Source organism: Drosophila obscura, unplaced genomic scaffold (genome assembly GCF_018151105.1).
Source record: "Drosophila obscura isolate BZ-5 IFL unplaced genomic scaffold, ASM1815110v1 contig_186, whole genome shotgun sequence".
Classification (NCBI taxonomy): Eukaryota; Metazoa; Arthropoda; class Insecta; order Diptera; family Drosophilidae; genus Drosophila; species Drosophila obscura.
Genome location: NW_024542774.1, coordinates 7,368,092 through 7,387,284, shown reverse-complemented (window position 1 = coordinate 7,387,284; position 19,193 = coordinate 7,368,092). Strand labels below are relative to the sequence as shown.

The 19,193-nt window shown below is 47.1% G+C and overlaps 2 protein-coding genes across 9 annotated transcripts; both read right to left on the bottom strand.

Annotated features, from left to right (window-relative positions):
- Positions 1-189: 189 nt before the first annotated feature.
- Positions 190-8,214, bottom strand: LOC111073841 (ras-specific guanine nucleotide-releasing factor RalGPS1). Of its 2 annotated transcripts, XM_022366374.2 has the most exons (8): positions 8,008-8,214; positions 3,381-3,479; positions 2,974-3,320; positions 2,586-2,913; positions 2,072-2,523; positions 1,800-2,003; positions 1,404-1,514; positions 190-998 (listed from the first exon to the last, which is right to left on the bottom strand). In XM_022366374.2, the coding sequence occupies exons 2-8, from the start codon at positions 3,438-3,440 to the stop codon at positions 389-391; spliced, it is 2,112 nt and encodes a 703-aa protein (XP_022222066.2). In that variant the 5' UTR covers positions 3,441-3,479; positions 8,008-8,214; the 3' UTR covers positions 190-388. The 2 variants fall into 2 exon arrangements, with proteins under 2 accessions (XP_022222066.2, XP_022222067.2); XM_022366375.2 differs by lacking the exon at positions 1,404-1,514.
- An 834-nt stretch (positions 8,215-9,048) lies between these two features.
- On the bottom strand, positions 9,049-19,138 carry LOC111073863 (probable ascorbate-specific transmembrane electron transporter 1). 7 transcript variants are annotated; one of them, XM_022366405.2, is made up of 6 exons: positions 18,739-19,138; positions 16,824-17,004; positions 10,074-10,297; positions 9,774-9,996; positions 9,548-9,712; positions 9,049-9,483 (listed from the first exon to the last, which is right to left on the bottom strand). In XM_022366405.2, the coding sequence occupies exons 2-6, from the start codon at positions 16,943-16,945 to the stop codon at positions 9,342-9,344; spliced, it is 876 nt and encodes a 291-aa protein (XP_022222097.1). In that variant the 5' UTR covers positions 16,946-17,004; positions 18,739-19,138; the 3' UTR covers positions 9,049-9,341. The 7 variants fall into 7 exon arrangements, with proteins under 7 accessions (XP_022222097.1, XP_022222099.1, XP_022222100.1 ...); XM_022366407.2 differs by lacking the exons at positions 16,824-17,004; positions 18,739-19,138 and adding exons at positions 13,871-14,112; positions 14,692-14,800; XM_022366408.2 differs by lacking the exons at positions 16,824-17,004; positions 18,739-19,138 and adding exons at positions 13,871-14,127; positions 14,692-14,799.
- Positions 19,139-19,193: the final 55 nt, after the last annotated feature.

Below are 19,193 nucleotides of genomic sequence, written 5' to 3'. Positions count from 1 at the left end.
AATGGGGTATTTAACGCATATTGTTTGATTGTTTGTCTGTTTGTGTGTTGATTCTCTGCTTCAATTCCATTCTCCACTTCGTTCTCTGCCGGTGTCAGTGTCAGTCTTTTGAAATACCATTTGAATCGATTCATCTCGATGCAGTTTGCAGTTTGCAATTTGTTCGTTCGTTGTGTTCTGGGAATGTTCTGTGGTTGGTTGTCTCGTGCGTGTGAGTGAGAGAGTGATTGCGGGTTTGAGTTGGTGGGTGGCTCTGGTTGCTCGATTGCTTGATTGTGTGGGCTGTGCACATATACAATGGCTAAGCTAACTTAACTAGGGTCTAAACAATGATGAGTACAATAGATTCGAGCTGTAGCTGTACATTTCTCCCGACAGGAGCAAGTGCTCACTCGAAGGACATCAGATTGGCTGGCAATGGCTTTGGCACACGCATCGTGGCCAGCTTGCAGATGGCGTTCGTCCAGAGATGCGTCATTTGCGGACTGTCGGTGCGAAACTTGTAGACGGTGCCCAGACTGCGGTGGTACAGCTCGAAGGTGTTCTTGTGCTTCATGTTGTCGCTGACGTGGGCATACCATCCCTCCAGGGGGCACACCTTGCAGGGCTCGCGCTTGAAGTCGTTCCGCTCGCTGCCCTTGAAGGACTTGGGCGGAAAGTAGACCAGAGAGTTGGCCCAGATTTTCAGCCAGTATCGCTGCCAGGAGGCCACCGCCGGTTTGCGCCCCTCCTTCTGAACGGTCTTCCGACGCACGCAGCCCTGCATGGCAGCTGCCGCCTCCGGTGACATCAGATCGCATTCGCTGCCCGTGAAGTCGCACAATATTCCCTCGGCGCTCTCCAGCGATGTGAGATCCGCATTGGACAGGGCATCGCTGTGTTCCAGCACCGAGTCGTCGAGCAGGTGGTGTCGCGGCAGTGCCCCCTGGTCGAGCTCCAAGTGCAGTTGATGCGGATGGCCATCGCCGTGGCTATGCGTCGCAATCTTTCCAAAGATGCTATGGGTAAAAGAATCGTTTTAGTTATGGTCTTGGTTCTTGGCTGGTGTTCGAGAGTTCTTCATGCATCTCAGCCTATGAGATTAGAAATGAATGTAAAGCAACAAAGGACGAACTGCGTATGTGTGCGTGTGTGGGTGGGGTGTGTGGGCAGAGTGTGGTTTTATGGTAAAACAGAAAAAAAACCAAAAGGGCATTGTGTGGGGCGTAGATCAGAGTGTGTTGTTGGTGGGGATGGTGTCTTTCATATGAAGCATTTTCAACTTGGGTCCGTGCACAAAACTGAACACACAAAACAACTCAAAAGCATACTAATATTGAAACGAAAGAAAAGTCTGCGTGGTGGGTTCTGGTTCGGCTACAGTATACGCCTATACAAGTGTATATCCTAGCTACAGGACTCACCCGCGGCATCTGCACCGCTTGTTGGAGATGGTGCCAATGCCCGGCGCAATCATCACAATGCAGCATTGACACTTTTGTGCAAAGTTACGCGGCAAGCTGCTGCTGCGAAATCTATGGCGCAGTGCATCATTTGAGAGGTTGCGGTTGCGGTTGCCGTTGCAGTTGCAGTTACAGATTTTGCGAGTACATTCATAATTACACAAATCACAAAACGAAAGCAGAAGCCAAAGCAAAACACAATCAAGTGAGAGAGACAGAGTAAACGAGAGACAGATTAACGATTAATAAAGACCCGGTGTATACAATGTCCAATTGGCGCAGTGATTTGAGTTGGTGGAGAGATTAGGTGGGAGAACGGAATGAACCGCATGGGGATCACACTTCGGTCATACTTACTTGGTGCCCAGGCTGCGGCACTTGCGATGACCGGGCACAAACTTGGTGCCGCTGGCCATGCGCATGGAGCCAATAGTTTTGGCAGGCGAGAGATTCAAACAGCCCAGGGCCGGTGTGACGGTTTCCACATTAAACGACTCCTTGGAGCTGCACGACGACGAGCTAGGCCCAGATGGCGATGCCGGTTCCAGATTCAGTGAACGTCTGAGTGTAGAACACAAGAATGTTATTTAAAAGGCATCGCATTTAATATCTAAATAGATTGATTTTACTTGTACTGATCCTCCTCGAATATGTTCTGCAGCTCCTCGATATATCGTATGGATGTGAGATACTTCTGCGTTGCCTCATGCGGCAGCAGCTGCTTGTAGTCCGACTGCTGATAGTTTGAAATGACACGGAGTATGTTGTTCATCTTGTTGCGACGCTGCTCGGGCTCCAGCCCGCCCTTGTGCGGGTGCGCCAGATCGATGTAGATCAAATCGGTGAGAAAGAGTCCCAGGTAGGGTATGCAGGGCAGGCGAAGGCTCTCCAGGTAGGCCCGTAGATTTGCCCAATTATTCTGATCGCTGAATATGTCGCTGAGCCGCTCGAACGACTGGCGATCCTTCTTGGACAGACACGCCCACGTCTTCTTCAGCCGATAGATGCTCGCGCTCTGCATGGCCGAGATAATGGCGAACAGCGAATGGAGATTGTTCAGCTCGTGCAGCTTCTTGGCCACCTAGAGGAGTCAAATGTGTGTGTTTTATTGGTTGAAGGATCTGTGCTCTCCCTCTCACATACCTTGATGAAATGCGTCATTATCTCCGCTCGCTGCTTGGGCTGTTCTGCGTTCAATATCTCTTGCACTGTCCAGAAGCTCGTGTGGTTGAAGCGCTTGGTGAATGCCACAATGTTCGGCGTGACCACATGCTTGTCCTTCTTTGTCCAGGCGCAGCTGCTCAGCTCATCCGGCTGAATCAGGGCGAAGACGGGAAAGTCCAGCAGCGTGATCTGGTTGGCCAGCACATCGGCTGGCACTCGCAAGGCGCTCATGATAACCGCATCCAGCTGTTTGATGGAGCCATGGGCCGGCAGGCTTTGCGACTTGGAGGGCGGTGCTGCCGAGGCTCTGGAATCGAGAAATGTCTGTGAAAAGTGAGTCAATTTGGTTGGGGCCGACCCAACTTACGCTATGCTGTAGTAGCATCCCGGCGAGTCTGGTGAGGACGAGAAACTGTTGAGGCATCCGATGGAGTTCTTGCGTCGCGTGCTCTTTATGTTCAGCGTTTTGCTAGCCTGCTGTTGCATCATCTGGGGCTCCATCTGGTGCTCCTTGTGGCTCTTCTCCTGCCGCAAGCAGGCCATGGTATGCGCATTCCCATTCGGACTCCGCTGCTTGGCTGCCGGGCGAGGCTGTTGCAGTTGCTGCATGGCTGAAGGAGTAGCAGGTGCGGTTGGACTCTGTTTGAACGGCACCTGCGTGGCATACGCCTGTCCGGCGTATCCATTATAGTCGTTTGTTGGTTTTCTGCTCAACTGAGGAAGTGGCAAACATTCATCAATATCGTTTTCAATGGGCAATCGAGTTGTGCTTACCTCCGAGTAGCGCAGATTCTCCATGGACAGGTCGCGGGAGATTTCCGAGTATCGCATCATGGCAACCAGCAGACGTGGGACTTGGACAGCACAAACAGACTGCAATAAAAACAAAGTAACTTGTCAGTATAAACTGATTGTGTTCGTTGGATTCACTTGTTATATCCCCTAGCAGAGGAGGGTATTATGATTTTAAATCGGATCCCCACTATATTAATTTGCCGCCACAACTACGACACTTCCACGATCGCTGTACATACAAATGGAATCGCTCTAAGTATCAGCTGCAATTGAAATTAACGATCTGCAAGGGTATGGACAGCTTCGTGCGACGCGACCGGTAGCCTTTCCTTCTATTCGCTTACTGAAACCGAAGTTTGTTTTGCTGTGGAACGGTGTTGTTCTGCCTTGTGGCTTTTGTGTTGCACGAACAGCGGAAAGGCGGCAGCTTCTGGCACGCTTCGCTGCCCAATTTCCAATGGAATGGAATGGGCTATGTGAGTCACGAGCACGGAGCGCGCGGAATCAATAGGAAGACCTGGACTGGCTTGGCCTGGTCCGCACTGCGTTGCTCTTTTATGGTAGCAGAGTCGTGTGGTCGACTGGCTTTTTGGGGGTGCAACAATATGATGCACACGCACACGCAAACACACACACACACTCGCACCACTGATAAAGGCTGTGGCTGCAACGGTCAGCGGAAAGTTTTGTCTTGTTTTGAAAAACAGAAACAAAAAAAAAACGAGTCACCAAAGCCAAAGCCCAAATTGGGTTTCAGCTTGGTTCAATGAACTCGTTTGAAATAAACCCAAAAATTAACTGTGGATCTACGAAGTATGCATGAATCGCCCCTCCCCGAATACCCTGCATTCTGTAGATTTCCGCTGAGAATTACAACAGATAGTTTGAGTTTAAATTCAATCTGCCCTGTACTGCCCTGCACTTGCAGTGTCTCTGTGTATGCTATGCCATTTCTATGCACATTTCTCCAAGCAAGAAGTCTGACTGAGACGACCCCGTCTAATTAATTTCAATTAAGTTATAATCATTTCAAAGAAAAGTTGATCAAATGCAATGACGTCCACACATAGGCCCCATTGGCATCGCCTTCGCCAGTGGCTGTCGCGGCTGTCACTGGGGGTCTGTGTCTGTGTCTGTGTCAGTGTCTGCGGTTCCTTCGATTATTTTGCGTTGCTCAGTGGAGCAAATGGAATCACCCGATTCAGATATGGCCGAGAAAATATGATTAAAGATGAGTGTGCAGGCACGGGTGCGGGGCATGCCACAGACAGACGATAACCAAAGACGGAAGAGGAAAAGTCATTTGGGAATGGGACTGACAGTCGCATTCCTGGCACTAAATTCTATTTCGCATTTCCTTCTATTCGAAGTGAGAGCAGAATTCCATTCTAATCATGCGAAATTCTCATCCTCCATGCCAATTCCATATGCTAGTACGATCGTACCCCCGAACCCCATTCAATTGCAACGCATATCCAAAAAAAATATACAATCAGATCTACGGCTAGTCGTTTGTGGAGGGATTTACTCGTATGTATGTAGATATGTAGATAAAATGAAAACAAATTTTGGGGGGGAACGAAACAAAAACAACCGACAAAAGCCCAAGCAAGACAAAAGGCGAACAAAAATTATATATACTAGTATTCCAAAATGCCAGACGACTGCCTCAAGTTTTGAGTTTTTTTTTAGCAAATGGACTTTATTGACTATTTGAACTATTCACTCAGCACAAATACAAATATCTCATTCTGATGGGTAGCCAAGTACGAGTGCCAGTACGAGAGTATATACTACAAATTATGGTTATGTGTATCTGCCAATCTGTGCAAATTTCGTTCAGAGTTCTTTTCGGTAGAGGGAACAGAACACATTTATTGGAGGTATCAAATTGTAGCAATCAAAGCCAAACAATTAACGTTGCTCATGTGATCTCCCCATTCCTCTTTTCTACCTGACAAACAAATCTCCTTTAATGTGAATTTTGTAAACTCTGGATATCCAGCGGATCTAGATATATGGGCTACATCTGATACAGATAAAAAACACAGCTACAATTTGCTGTTTTCGTGGTCAGGGATGTGGAGAAATGTGAATGTGGAGGCGTCTTTTTTTTTGCCAGAATGCCCAAAATGCCGCCCACTGCATACCCTGATAAACTGATCGGCCCCATCCTACTGCTCCAGCACCCCCCGTCGCATTTCGCTGGCCAATAAGTTTATTGTCTTTACATAAATTTCTTGAAAGAAAACAAACAAAACAGCTGCAGAGTTCGAGGAAATCACATTGCCTTCTCCATTTTCATTTCCAATCTGCTTTTCAGATTCTTTTTTTTTTTGTTTATCAGTAAAAGGCCTGCAATTGTATTTAAATAAAATACACACTACATATACACACATATGTATGCTCATACGTTTGTGTGGGGGTGGGGGAGAAACTCAGCATTAATTTTTCTTGTTTCTTCTGTGCTGGCGTTTTCCATTGATAAATTCTTTCCCCCCGCTCGCGTGTGGGTGGGTGGGTTGCTCTGGAATTCGCTGCGGCTGAGACATGTGATTGCTGGCCATCAAAAGAATCTGCAGTTCAGCTCTGGGCTGACCCTCAGACTTCTCTGCGGGGCCAAAGATCTCTGGAGCCGCTTTCTTTATAGTTCAAAATTGCGGGACAGTTTTTACAAAACATTTTTACATACATAATCGTACTTATACAATATATGGATGGATAATGGCGGGCAAGGTCAGCGGTGAGTGGCTGTCGCCACTGTGATCTTTGCTCGACCGGCTCGTCGTTTCATTCTGCTGTTCAAGTTCAACAACCGCCCGAAGAGATTTGCGATTAAAAATAATGAAATATTTTTGCATTAATTTTCATTTGACTCAATCAACCTTCGACACCGACTGCCACAGAAGACATTGGAATATCAGTGTGCGGTGGTGAGTGGGGGATGGAATGCTATTCAAGTGGGAAAAACATTTAGCTAATCTTTCATTGAGAACTAGGGGCGTTATCATCTGACTATAATCCAAGCACACTCGGGGCTCCAACTGCAAGTGGCAGCCAGCCCCTAGAAAACTATTCACACACGCTCGCTCACATGCACTCGTCTAGCGCACACATCGATGGAGGAATACAGGTAATTACGGTCGGCTCGGTCGCTTGGTGGGTAACAACAACCAGAGAGAAACTACAAATGAAAAGTGCAAAACTGAACAACAACCAGAAAGGAAGCCCCCCGCTTGGGCGGACCGAAGCTAAAGATACCCTCGGAGACTGGTAATTTCTGAATTGTGTGTGTTTCTGATGCAAGATTATCGTGGTCTTCCTGTGTGATATACGTGTGTTATACGACTGGCAGCAGTTCCAAACAGACAGCACATTGATGATTTGTATACCCTTACTAATTACAGGGCCGTTTATGTGTCGGTTTGCAGTATTGCAAACTTCTGGGAATAATCATGATACCCCCGCGTGAGAGTAGGCAAAACAAAGCTCTGGGGCCACAAGGAAGGCCAAGCAATTGAGCTGAGGTTTCTTCTTGCTCGTGTCGCTGTTGTTGTTGTTGTTCTTGCTGCTGCTTATGTGATCCGCGCTTGCAAAGTGGGTCACTTGCAGGCACCCAGCAAGCGAGCGTTTCGGGTCCCATCCCGGCCTAGAAGTGAACCATTTACCCATTTCCATTTCCGAGTGGCTGTACTTAAGCCGCCGCTGCCAGAACAAAGGCAATTGGATGCGAGATGGATGGAGGGAGGGAGAGGGCCTTGAAATGGCATGTCAGCATCTGACATCTTGCATCGATGCGAGGGCAGGCAGAAACATCTGTCGTTGCTGCTGCTGCTGCTGCCGGGGCGCACATCCTGTTGAACAAGTATCCGTGTGTGCCCAAGCAACGCAGCAGCAACAGCAACAACAACACGGACAGCAACAACAGCTGGAAAACATTTAAATTCGAATTTTGAGAAGGGGCGTTGCTAAGTGTGCTAGGGTGTGTGTGTGTATCTGTGACTGATAGTAGCATTTGCTTATCACATGATCTAACGCTAAAGGAAGTGTCAAGTCAAGCAATGCGAGTAATGCTAAACGATTTTTATTGATTGCGCCCGACGACAAACCAAACTGCGGATGGATGATTCACATAGAAGACTTACCCTGCTCCCCTACCGGAAGAGTAGGGAGGAATGGTAAACACCCCCCAACCAAATCGATAGCATTGAACACGAAAGCGAACAAGAGGCACTGACACCCCATGCCATTGCGAGTACACACACCTTCGCACGCAATTTCCCTTCGTTAACGAAAGCTAAGCTCCGTTGTATGCCAAGTGGGGGTTTGGGGACCCGAATTGGGCGTCGCGTCCCCATCTCCCGCCACTCGCGGCTTGCCTTGCTCCGTTTCGTAATCAGAATGGACGCGGGCCGGGACCCCGAAAAAAAACGAATATTGCACTTGATTCTTAATGCTTTTCGGAGCGACACGGACGCCGTTGCGCAGCCAAAATAACATTGCATATTATTTATAGTTGCCCAACGCCTAGCGCCCCCCGCCCACGGCACAGCCCCCAGCCCTTCACGGTAGCCCCACAGCGGCAGCAGCACACACAAAAACTCACCTAAACAGCAGCTGAAGCTGTGCATTATCCAACTTGGGGCTCGGGCAACACTTTAATTCGATTAATGGATGTGTGACGACACGCGCGCAACGCACATTTAATTGATCTTTGCTACACTTATTGGCTTCTTCGTATTTTTTACCAGTCGATTGGGGAAAACAAAATAAATGCTGGGTCCGCGCGACACCGGCCAGTGTGACCGCAGATTTTTCGATAAAACACACCCGCATGACGCTCAGAAATCTATCGAAAAATACCTTCTCAGTTTGAAAATATACCGGATATATATTATTAATAAACAAATTGTTTATCTTAATAAAAGATTAATCAAACCGTATTTTCCTTTGTTTGAGATCATTCTCTTTTCTCTTGATTAGTTTTAATAATATAAAAGATTATCAAAATTTTCGTGCTTGCTCATTTTTGCGTTTCAAACAGCTGTTTGCGGCTTTCTTGCACATTTAAAATAACTGCAATTTGAATTTTAAGCATTGCGACACTTCTGCACCGTTTAAAAAAGAAGCACAATTCAAGTGTTTCAAACACTACCAACTTAAAATTTCCATTTATTTGGCCAAAACACTTGGGTCAATGACATACAAATATTATAAGACCCCCGGACTGGGGAAAGTATCATTTATTTTTGTAAAATTGGTTTACAGCTTATATTGAGAAACATCAAATGCGACAATATCGAATCTACAATAAATGTGTAAAGTGTACGCTTTATGTGGTATAGTACATAGATTAGTAGTACGATATTATCTGCTGAATACATACATTGGCTTATATCAAAATTCTACTATAGTACCAAAAAACTGGCTAATCATTTATGTATGTGTGTATGTATGTAATATACGAATAAGTTCAGCTGAACACTTTAATTTTGATTAGTTTTTGCCTGTTTGGTCGGTCGGTTCTGTTCTGTTCTGATTCGATCTGGTCGGGTACTTTCACTTTCTACCAACTGGTAGGTAATGCGGTAATGCTTTGAGATTCCTAAACCTACAAATCTACTTAGGAGTTTAAACTGCCATTGGATGGGTGAGAAAGGTTTTTGATTTACGCAGTAGAGTAAGACTACATGAAGGGAATTCAATTTGGCATATACATGTATGTAAAACGTTGTAACAGGTATGGTATGGTATGGATAGGATAGAGTATGCAGATGCAGAAGCGTGATCTGTTTTGTGCTAGGCCTTTCGACAGGACGACAATGGTTCAAAGCTCTGAATCCACAACGAAACCACACATGATCCTTGGATGCTTGGAGACGCTCTTCCTGCACTGGCTGTGGTTGGCTGGGCGCCAGCTGGGAGCCGACAGCCAACATCCTAAATGCGTTCGGTTACGTAGACTTTGGCCGAGGCAGGGGCGTTGGATCGTCGCACCGCAAAGGTGACGATGATGCCGATGAAGATCAGTGTGATGCCGATGGCACTGGTGATGTAATGCTCGATGAGCTTATTCTCGGCGCTGCAATAAGATTAGATACGATTAGATTCCGTGGTGAAAGGGAAAACGGAAAGACGACACTCACCTCACATTGGTCTCGGCCACCGTCTCGCGCTCTTTCTCAATGAGACCCGTCACAGATGTGGCAATGGCCAGCCAGAAGTTGGCCAGACCCAGACTGGCGTGTATGGGCACCATGGCGGAGCGGCAGCTGTAGGTCTTGTTCTCACAGCAGAGCATCACCAGAAAGCTAATGCAAGCAGCAGCAATGGGGTGATTAGTATGCGGGATTGGGACACTGGGGGACATACCTGAAGAAACCGATCACAAACTGCAGCACAAACATGCCCATAGTCACGAAACCCAGCCACGAGTGCAGGCTATAGAAGTTCACCTTTTGCAACGCCTCGTGGGAGTCGAAGACGGAGAGGAAACCCAGGGCGATGCACGGAATGGCAATGGCGTGAAAGAACATGTGGATCAGCTTCACATAGATGTGCTTCACGCACCGGCACAAACGATAGATCAAGATGGCTGTGTGGAAAGGAGTGCAGAGAAGAGACTATCGTGATGGGATCGTGAATCAGCTGAAACAATGGCAGATAACTTACAAAATCCAGAGAGAGTTACGAAACCGGCAATCATCAGGATGGGATGCAGATTGAACTGCTGCTTGGGGCTCTCCGACCAGGCGAAGCCATCGCGATAGAACATCACCCAGAAGAGGGTCAGCACCAGGACACCCACCAGCAGAATGGTGGAGAGGATCACGATCAGCAAGTACTCGCACCAGGAGCAGCAATTCCAGGCATTGTCCGGATCCTCCTCGTAGCGCCTGCAAGTAGAGTTGGAACAAATCAAATCAAATCAATTTTAGTTTTAACTTAATTTCACGCTAAGTTACTCATTCTTGGGTAGCATGCCAAGACGGGGTCGACGGAAAAGCATTCGGTTCAGATCATCGATAAAGGGCTTGTCAATGGCTTTCATTTTGCTGGGGCTCCTTTTCGTGGGGGGTGTTACATTATTATATATATATATATTACAAGATATTCAGATCCCCCATTGAGAGAGTTGCCCAACACAGAGCTGTTCCAGCCACAAAGACATGTAAAAAGATGGCTCTCCCTCATTGTAGCATAATTTGTAATGTTTATGGAAAGAATTATGGAAATTCTACTTGACTCCAAATCTCTTGAGATTTAGTTGAACTAATTGCGGGTTGAATGTGCTGCTAATCGGCCTAATTGATGCACAACAGCCAGTCAGACCCTCAAGTGGATTGCACAGCAGTGAGGCTAAGAAAGTTTCCAATTATCTAATTTGCTAAGTAAATTTCCCGTTTCCTTTGAAGCCAGCCCAGATTGTTTGTGGTCTTTCCCAGCTCGGTTCAGTGGAGCCAGCTCTGTGTTGTGAGCTCTCTCTGGAGATTGTTGGTACTTGCTTTTTCACCTTTTCTTGAACATGGACCACAGCTTATATAATTTTTTCCCCATTGGGGAGTGTGAGAGTATAATTTCCTGATAGATTCTGTTTGACAGCTGGGGAAGTGTTTCCTTTCCCCCTGCCCAATGGAGTGGAGTCAAAAGTTGATGGCTTCAATTCAATTGTGGCTTGGGGTATTCATTTCATCACTTGTCGTGTGATCGTATGACATCCAATTCCGATGGCGCACTGATGCTGGGTAGAATGATATCATCACCGAAACATATCCATCATCAGCAATGGGCTGAATGGATGGTGCACTGGGACATTGCTCTGTGAGAACTTCCCCCACAGCACAGCCAACTGCCAACTGCCAGATATGTGAAGGAGCTGCCACAATGAATACCATACCCCCCTCAGGCCCAGGGCCAGCCAATCCGCGGGCCATCTGTTCAAAGTAAACAGCCAACAGACAACAGACAAACTGGATTATGGGCTGGCAGCGATGGAGGCTGGTGTAATTAGGCGCATTGCTGGCTGCCAACGAGGCGCTTAATCATTCCATTCCCAAGTGCAGCTCTTGGCCAGGCCCAGTCCCAGTCCCAAAGCAATTGAAGTGGCAGACGGACAGCAGACGGACAGCAGACGACGGACAACTCTTCAAGTGAAATGCATTGCAATGCCATGCGAAACGAAAGCAAACAAAATGATTATTTAAATTAATAGTGCGTTGCGCCCCTGCCTCTACCACTGCTCCTGCCCCAGCACATGCTGCGATAATGAAAGCAAAAGCGAAGCAAATGGGGAAACTATTACCATTATCACTGGCACTCGCAGTCGCAGTCACACTCTCACTTTTCCAGTCTCGTGTCTAGAGTGCCACTTGCATCATTTGGTGATAGTGCTAATGAATGCTCTAATTTACATGCAACAATAATCCACTGACAGCGAGAGAGCTACAGCAACAGCAACAGATACAGAGGGAGCGAAAGATCTTCTGAGTGGAAAGAGAGCCCCAGCCAGACACATTCGATGGCGATGTCAATGAACGATGTTCGTACTCCTACATGGATGGGATGGGATGGCCTGCATGCAGCATGCTCAGTGTCTGTGCCTCTCTGGCTGCGGCTGCTGCTGCGGCTGTCTCTGTGGTTGGGGCAGGCATTTAGCTTTCAACACATTGGAGAAGGGGCACAAAGGGGCAGCAGTTGTAGTTGCAGTGGCAGTGCCAGAGCAGTGTGTTTGCTTTAACACACATTTCACTTGCCGCACAAAATAAGCAGATAGCAGACAGCAGACGTCAGACGGGCCCACAAATGGGTGTGCATTCATGTATCTGTATCTGTATCTGTATCTATGCATCTGCATGTGTGCATTCGCTGCACGAGTGTATCGTGTAACTCTTTCACTTTTCAACTGGGAGCTACGACTAGTCTGAGAAATTTTCGCTAAAAGCTTTTCGCTTTATGGAAAAACTTGTTTTTGCAGCCACCTGTTTGGGTCCGGGGGAGTGGAGTCGCAGCCGATGCCGGGCCCGGGCCGGGCCTGAACGTGAACCTGAACCTCAGTCACGGCTTTGGATAATGGGTCATCCAGCCAAGCGGAGGCTGTTGACACTCACAGCGCACCCACAGGTATAGGCACAGGCGCAGGCACAGTGCCGCAGAGAAAGCGCACCAGTGGACAGTTCTCAGAGAAATGTGGAGATCCTCCACACGAAAGCCATAGTAGGGGATTACGATTACCCTACAAAGGCTGAAGGCAGGCAGGCAGGCTGGCCGAAGATGGCATCCAATCAACCTCTTGATAGATGCAAATTTAATTAAAGTCGTTCCATTCCGTTGATTGGTCGAAATGGCAGCGAGTGGAATGGGGTATGCGAGTAGTTGCCCAGTTCAGGGGCAAGGCATCCGTCATCATAGGCTTGGGCAAACAGTGTGCTGTGGCATCCGTCCCGAAGCTTGGACAAATGTTAATGCTTTCTTATCACACGCGAAAAAGATAAGATCATGTGATTGTGACTGGGATTGTGCCTGCCATTGCCATGGCCACAAGATGTCTCCATAAAAAAAACAGCAGCCATAGCCACACAAAAAAAAGGGGAACAGAAGAGAACAGATCTACGTATGTATGTATGTATGTACTCTGTCCGTATCTGTACTTAAAAGCAGGCTAATTATGGCCATAACTGCTGTCGCAGCGCTAAAGATGTTGCCTGGAGGCGTTGCCTCCCCAACGGTAACTGGAGCAGCAGCGTTAACTGTCCAACATGGTGTGCGGGCAGAGGCAGAGGCAGGCAGGGGCAGGCAGGCAGAGTATGAAGAGTGGAGTAGGGAGGATTCGGAGTACTCCAGCACTCCAGGAAGCCTGGGCATATTTCAATTACAGAAACCATAGGATGTAACAAATAACGAGCCGGTGCGGAATGCACAATTAAAAGTCTGCAACTGGAGGCAAATTAAAACATTTGTTGCCGCAGAGCCGCACGCACCACTGAAAATCAGACAAGCACACGATGGATGTACATGTATATGTATCCTGCGGGTTAATTATGACGATAGAGCAGAGTGAAGTACGATCCACGCGCACACACACTGTACTGCAAACATATATACGGGGTCTGGTGTTATTTTACAATGCCCGACAATTGTTTAGAGACGACGCGTCGTCTCGGAGTCTCAATTGCGGTTCGCCGGAGTGCGGGTGTGCGATCATATTAAGCGACATGATTGCATATGCATATACACTCGCATGGCACACACACGCACACACACACAGACTAGAGCGAGCACTGAAATTGTATCTTGAAGATACAATCGAATTCGCGGCACCATAACCAGAGACGACTCAACTGCGAGTACGAATGCGATCCTCAGATGAAATCTACTCTCCCCAGCCGCCAGTGTTTTTCGCATTAATACGCAATTGTTTAATTTAAGTAAATATGATAAAGTCGATTTGAGTTGGGGGATTGGGGACTTACGATGTTGTTGTTCCTCCACGCGGCATTTTGGCCAAGTGACGATCACGCATTTAGCCAAGTGTTCGAAATTAGTTGAAAAACTGCTGTGTTTTCGCTTCTTTTTTTGTCACCGACACCCACTAGACACGATCTCAATGGGTTGATAGTGATGCGTCACTTGTCGGCTCTACTATATAGCTATATATCTATAGATCGTTCATGTGGCAGAGCTTTCCGCAATTGAGGTTCGGCGAACGCGAATGCTGTAAAATGCCAATCTATAGACAATTGAGACACCGAAAGGGGAGGGGACACACTGTCATCTGACTGTGGAATCGCTTAATCGCTGGAACCATTGAAACAGAACTCAGATATCGAACAAATACGACTACTAGATACAGATACAGATGCTAATCAAAATGAATGCTTGGCGTTAATTTGTCAATCACAGAGAATTCGATTCGAGGGTTCTCTGGGGCTATAAACGATCCCATACAGCGACAGATTCGGTATTTATTCATGTGCTCATGCGGGGCCGAAAAGTTCACACGCAGCGGATTTAATTAATACGATTTCTATAGATGCAAATTTCGATTTTTGTCTTGTTTTAAAAAAGCACCGAAAAAACTCTCAATTTTACAGCAAAATAGCCAAAGAAAGCCACAGATCCGTGTAATGCACAGTTGTAAGCATCTAAAGTTGGTAAAAGTGGCACACACACACACGCACACACACACTACACACTCAGCATGAGTATAAACAAAACGTTTTAATTATAAAATCGCCGGTTTCGGTTCTTCTTTTGTTTATGCTGCTCCTTTTGTTAGGAGCGAGACACACACCAGCGCCACAACAACAACACCAACAAACAATATTCAAATGCCGCCCGCTATCCTCAAACGTATCAACAAGCGACAGTATCCACGGAAACAACTGATAACGGCGGCGATCGAGTCAAGACAAAAACGAATTTTCAATTTTCTGCCTGCCGAAAGCTGTTGGATTGGCGTGCTGCCAGATCGTTGGAGATGACGAACGACGCGTTAGGGTATTTTTGTCAAAGATCGTTCGCGTGAAGCGGAGACACGAACCATGCATGTAGAATGCGTGTACAAAATTTCCCTGGGATAGTCATTTGTAGGCGTGTCCGCCCCTATTTTGGACGTTATGGCGATTCACCACAAAAAAGTTGAGAGGACTGGAATCAAGTCCTCTAATGGAGGACATAATCTGTTCATTGTTGCATCAAACTAAAACGCAAGGAAAATATTTGAAGGCCTTCCCAGTCGGATATAGTCGTCAGAAATGTACTTGAATGCTATCTAGCTGTCATACTTAAGCCACGGCCTTGGATTATACAATTTTGAGTTTCAAGTTTCTATTGCTAAGATAAGTATTGTAAAGATAAAAGATAGGCAAGACACTGAGCAGACATATTCTAAATTAACAATAAAGCCAACAGATAAAAAGTAATTTGACTAAAAGTGGACAAACAGAAGTAAATAGGTGAAGTAGGAGTAGGTGTAGGAGTAACCATTGCTTGAATTTCCATTCGGCGCTTAATTAATGGGACACCTGTATATTAATAATACGTACGACTGCCTTTGGGGTCTATAAATAAATGGGTAAATGTGTGGCTCAGTGAGCATGAATACAATCGTATCAATCAAGACACCTGGCAGCAGCCTGTGAGCCAATCAAATATTTATGGAAACGAGGCTTCCCTCAATTCGTGGCGAAGAAGCCAACCGCACAAGAACAATGCTTGTGGGTCAGTCAGCACTTACGGATGGGGTGAGCGGAGCCCTCACCCAAGGACCGACTACAGCAAACACACCCTGGCTTTGGTGGCTTGGTCATTACTCGAGGTCGGGTAAGCGGAATGGCTATAACTCCTTGGAGCGCAGAGCTAGTGGTTTTTTTTTTGTGTGGTTTTGGTGTGGGAGCGCGCCCAAAAAAATTACTTAAAATCAAATGAAAACCAAATGAAAACGTAATGAAAATGTGCCAGAAGAAAAGGCGGCGAAAAGGTTGAGGCCAACTGAGGACACTGGACAGATGTCCGTTCGTCTGGAAAATATGTCCGTAATTACTTGGAGCTCACTGGCGGAGGAGCTCCACTGATGGGTGCTGCGTGCCACAAATTGGACAAGGACACTGTGGGACAAGCAGTGGGTTGGGAATGTTTACTACCAGAGGCAGCCAAAGGCAACTGTACGCGCACACGCGATCAACTGTTGCTTGTGTGTGTGTGTGTGTGTATCAGTGTGGGTGTGGGACGGAGTGGGTGTGGGAGGAAGGATGTGCCCGAGTTTTGTGTGATTTGCGAGCGAGGTCGCATTAAAATAAAATTTACGACTTTCAAAGATACGTGAATTAGGAAATTGGCGCGTAAAAATACAAACGCGGAGTACTACACCCACAAGTCAAAGGGTGTGTAGGCGTCGACAGTTGTTGTTGCTGCTTTTGTTTTTGTTGTTATTGTTGCTGCTGCTGCTGTTGTTGTTAATTAGCCTTAGCCTTTTGGGGCCAGAGCGTAATGCTAACGTGCCTCGAACCCATTCGATGTAAATGTTACACATACGCCGCGTGGTGCCATTAGAATCGATTAACGGCCAGGCTTTAACGATGCCCTGATACGCATATAAGACTGGTACGGAGTCTTTCTGAGGCTTAGTCAGTGAACAAATATAAATCCGGCTGCCAGCTGAGCAGCCGAGCAACAGAGACAATTGCCGGCTAGATTGCTCTGCTCTGATCTCTCTAGGGCTCTGGGGCCATTTGTGGGCTGTGTCTGTGTGGCTGCGTGTCTGACTGCCTGTCTGTTCTATAAGTGACACAATTTACTTAAATATTTATGCACAAATGTTTTTGGGAAGGAAAGCTGTGAATTGTGTTGATTGCTTGATGATGCTCGAGAAAATGTTCAGGGGCCAAAGGGATTGATTAGGTATCATGGGGGGACGGCACTTACTTCTCGTCTGGCGGTGGTGGCATCTCAATGCCATTTGGTGTACCCGGCGGTGTCTTCTCGCTGTCCAACATGGCCAATGGTGCTTCCAGCGGTGGCAGGGGGCTCACCGAGTTCGAGTCCATGTTAAAGCAATCAATTTTGATGGTTTCTTTTTCTGTTTCTGTTTCGGTTCCTGTTCTGACTGCGAAGAGTTGAAAGATATTGGTGTGTGGTTTTTACATGAGTAAATATGTTTTATGTGCGGCATATTTATAGAGGGAACAACAAAACAACAGCAAACTGCAGCACCAGCTACATACTCGCATATCCGCATCCTCCCACCCATCTGTCTCTGGCAGCAAGGAGAGAGAACTCTTCCGCATCTCCCTTCTGCCGCCACGATCTGGCGATGAATTGCGGCGCCGCCAGATGCCAGTTTTTATTACGTATGAATGGGCTGAGGTTGGTGCGAAGTCCCCTCCAGTGATTCCCACTACACCCGACCATTGCTTTGGCCAAAATTGGAATGCTGCATGATGAGGGGAGGGAGAGGGCGAGGGCCCCTCCCCCCACTTCAGCCATGCAGAACATTCATGCTGAGGCCGGGAATTGGTTTTTATTTTTGGCCACTCCACTCCACGCCACGCCGCCGCGTAAGGTGGCAAAAGTGCAGCGTCAACAGGAGCTGAGCCCCCCGGCCACAGCGAGCAGGGCAATGCACTTGACTTGGTTTTGCATTCTGCCGTTCTGCTGTTCTGCTGCTGTGTCTGAAATTGGCTCATCACACGTCCGATTGGGTTCTACGGAGAGCGCCAATTTCCGCTGGTCTCCATCGAATTCTGGGCGGCCCGCTACACCCCCAATCAATGATTATTGGACGTTCTACTTCTTGGCAGTTCATTGAACCCAATGGGGAGACGCTTGATGGACACATGAATGCATAGCAAATGTTGATGTCGAAGCCAACTTCCTTTTCCCAGCTAGCGTCAGCCCCAGCCCCAGCCCCTTCCACTTGAATTCCTGTGACTTGTTTGCATTACAATGTCCCCCCGACATGTGTCCATTTCCCACGACTGGACTGATTGAATCGAGTGAGTGACCCACCCCTCAGCCGCCCACCCACTCTCCAAAGTTATTTGCATTCCTTGCCGATTTGTGTCTCTCACTATTATTAGCTGATATGGTCTGACAATTATTGTCAGTAGAAGTAGAAATAGACGTAGAAGTAGAAGTACAAGTACAAGTGCGTGGGGTAATGTATGAGTGCTGTGCTCCATTTGTTTTGATTGGTTGCCCGATTAGAGTGAGACTCTGTCTGTCTCCTCCCCCTCTTTGCAAATGAGTTCAATTTCCAGAGACATGCTCGTACTTAGACTTCTTGAGCCCCAATTCCCATTTGGATGCTATCGCTTGAGCTGCGTTCTGCTTTGAAGAGGAAACTGGACATTATGCAATTCCACAGCTGCTGACGCTGCGCTGCCCGTATCTATCCGCCTGCCTCGATGTGGAAACAAAAAACAAACAAACAAACAAAACGAGCGGCCAAAAATCCACTCACAAAAGAACAATTCCCCGAATGTAGAATGGCCCGGATATGCACCAAAATGTGCCGAGTTTGTCAATTTTTGGGGCAGCCTCAGAAGAGACACAGACAGAGATGGAGCATATAAAGTGGAAAGTGGAAAGGGGGCAGCCAGTGGCAGCCACAATAGACATCCTTTTTTGTGGCAACAAACTGAATAATCCGATTTGGGTCTGCTGAATTCAGTGGCTTATTCACTGCCATTCGAAAATCCTTACACACACACACACACACAGTAGATAGACGGAACCGGAAGTGCAGCATCTATAGACGACGATGCCACCAACCGATGCTGCTGCTGTCTGCTTTTGTTGTTGTTGTTGTCACTCTATGCCGGGCCAAGACACAACCTACCCCAAGATGTAATGTGGCGTGTGGAGTGTGCAAACCCTTTTCTCTTTTTTGCTGGGATCTGCTTAACGCGATGCGATGCGATGCTCAATTAAGTAATTACACACAAAACACTCCACGAATAACGAACAACGAATAACAAGTATTAATATGAATATGGTTATGTGTAATTGGATTTGTGGTCGCTCCAATGAATATGCCTTTAAATATTTTCAGCAATTAATTCATCTGCAGTGAAACGAGCGAACGGAACGCAGATGCACCACACATTCCCGGACCGGCAACGACGGCGGCGACGGCAGCGACGATGTTCCTGATGAATCCGTGATGGAAACTCCAAAAACAAACAGAAACAAGCAGACAGACGCACTTCTCTACCACGTCCGAGCTCCACGAATGCTGTGAACGAACTGAATTGGAATCGAAATTGGAATTGCCCGGCAGCTCGATGGAGCAGA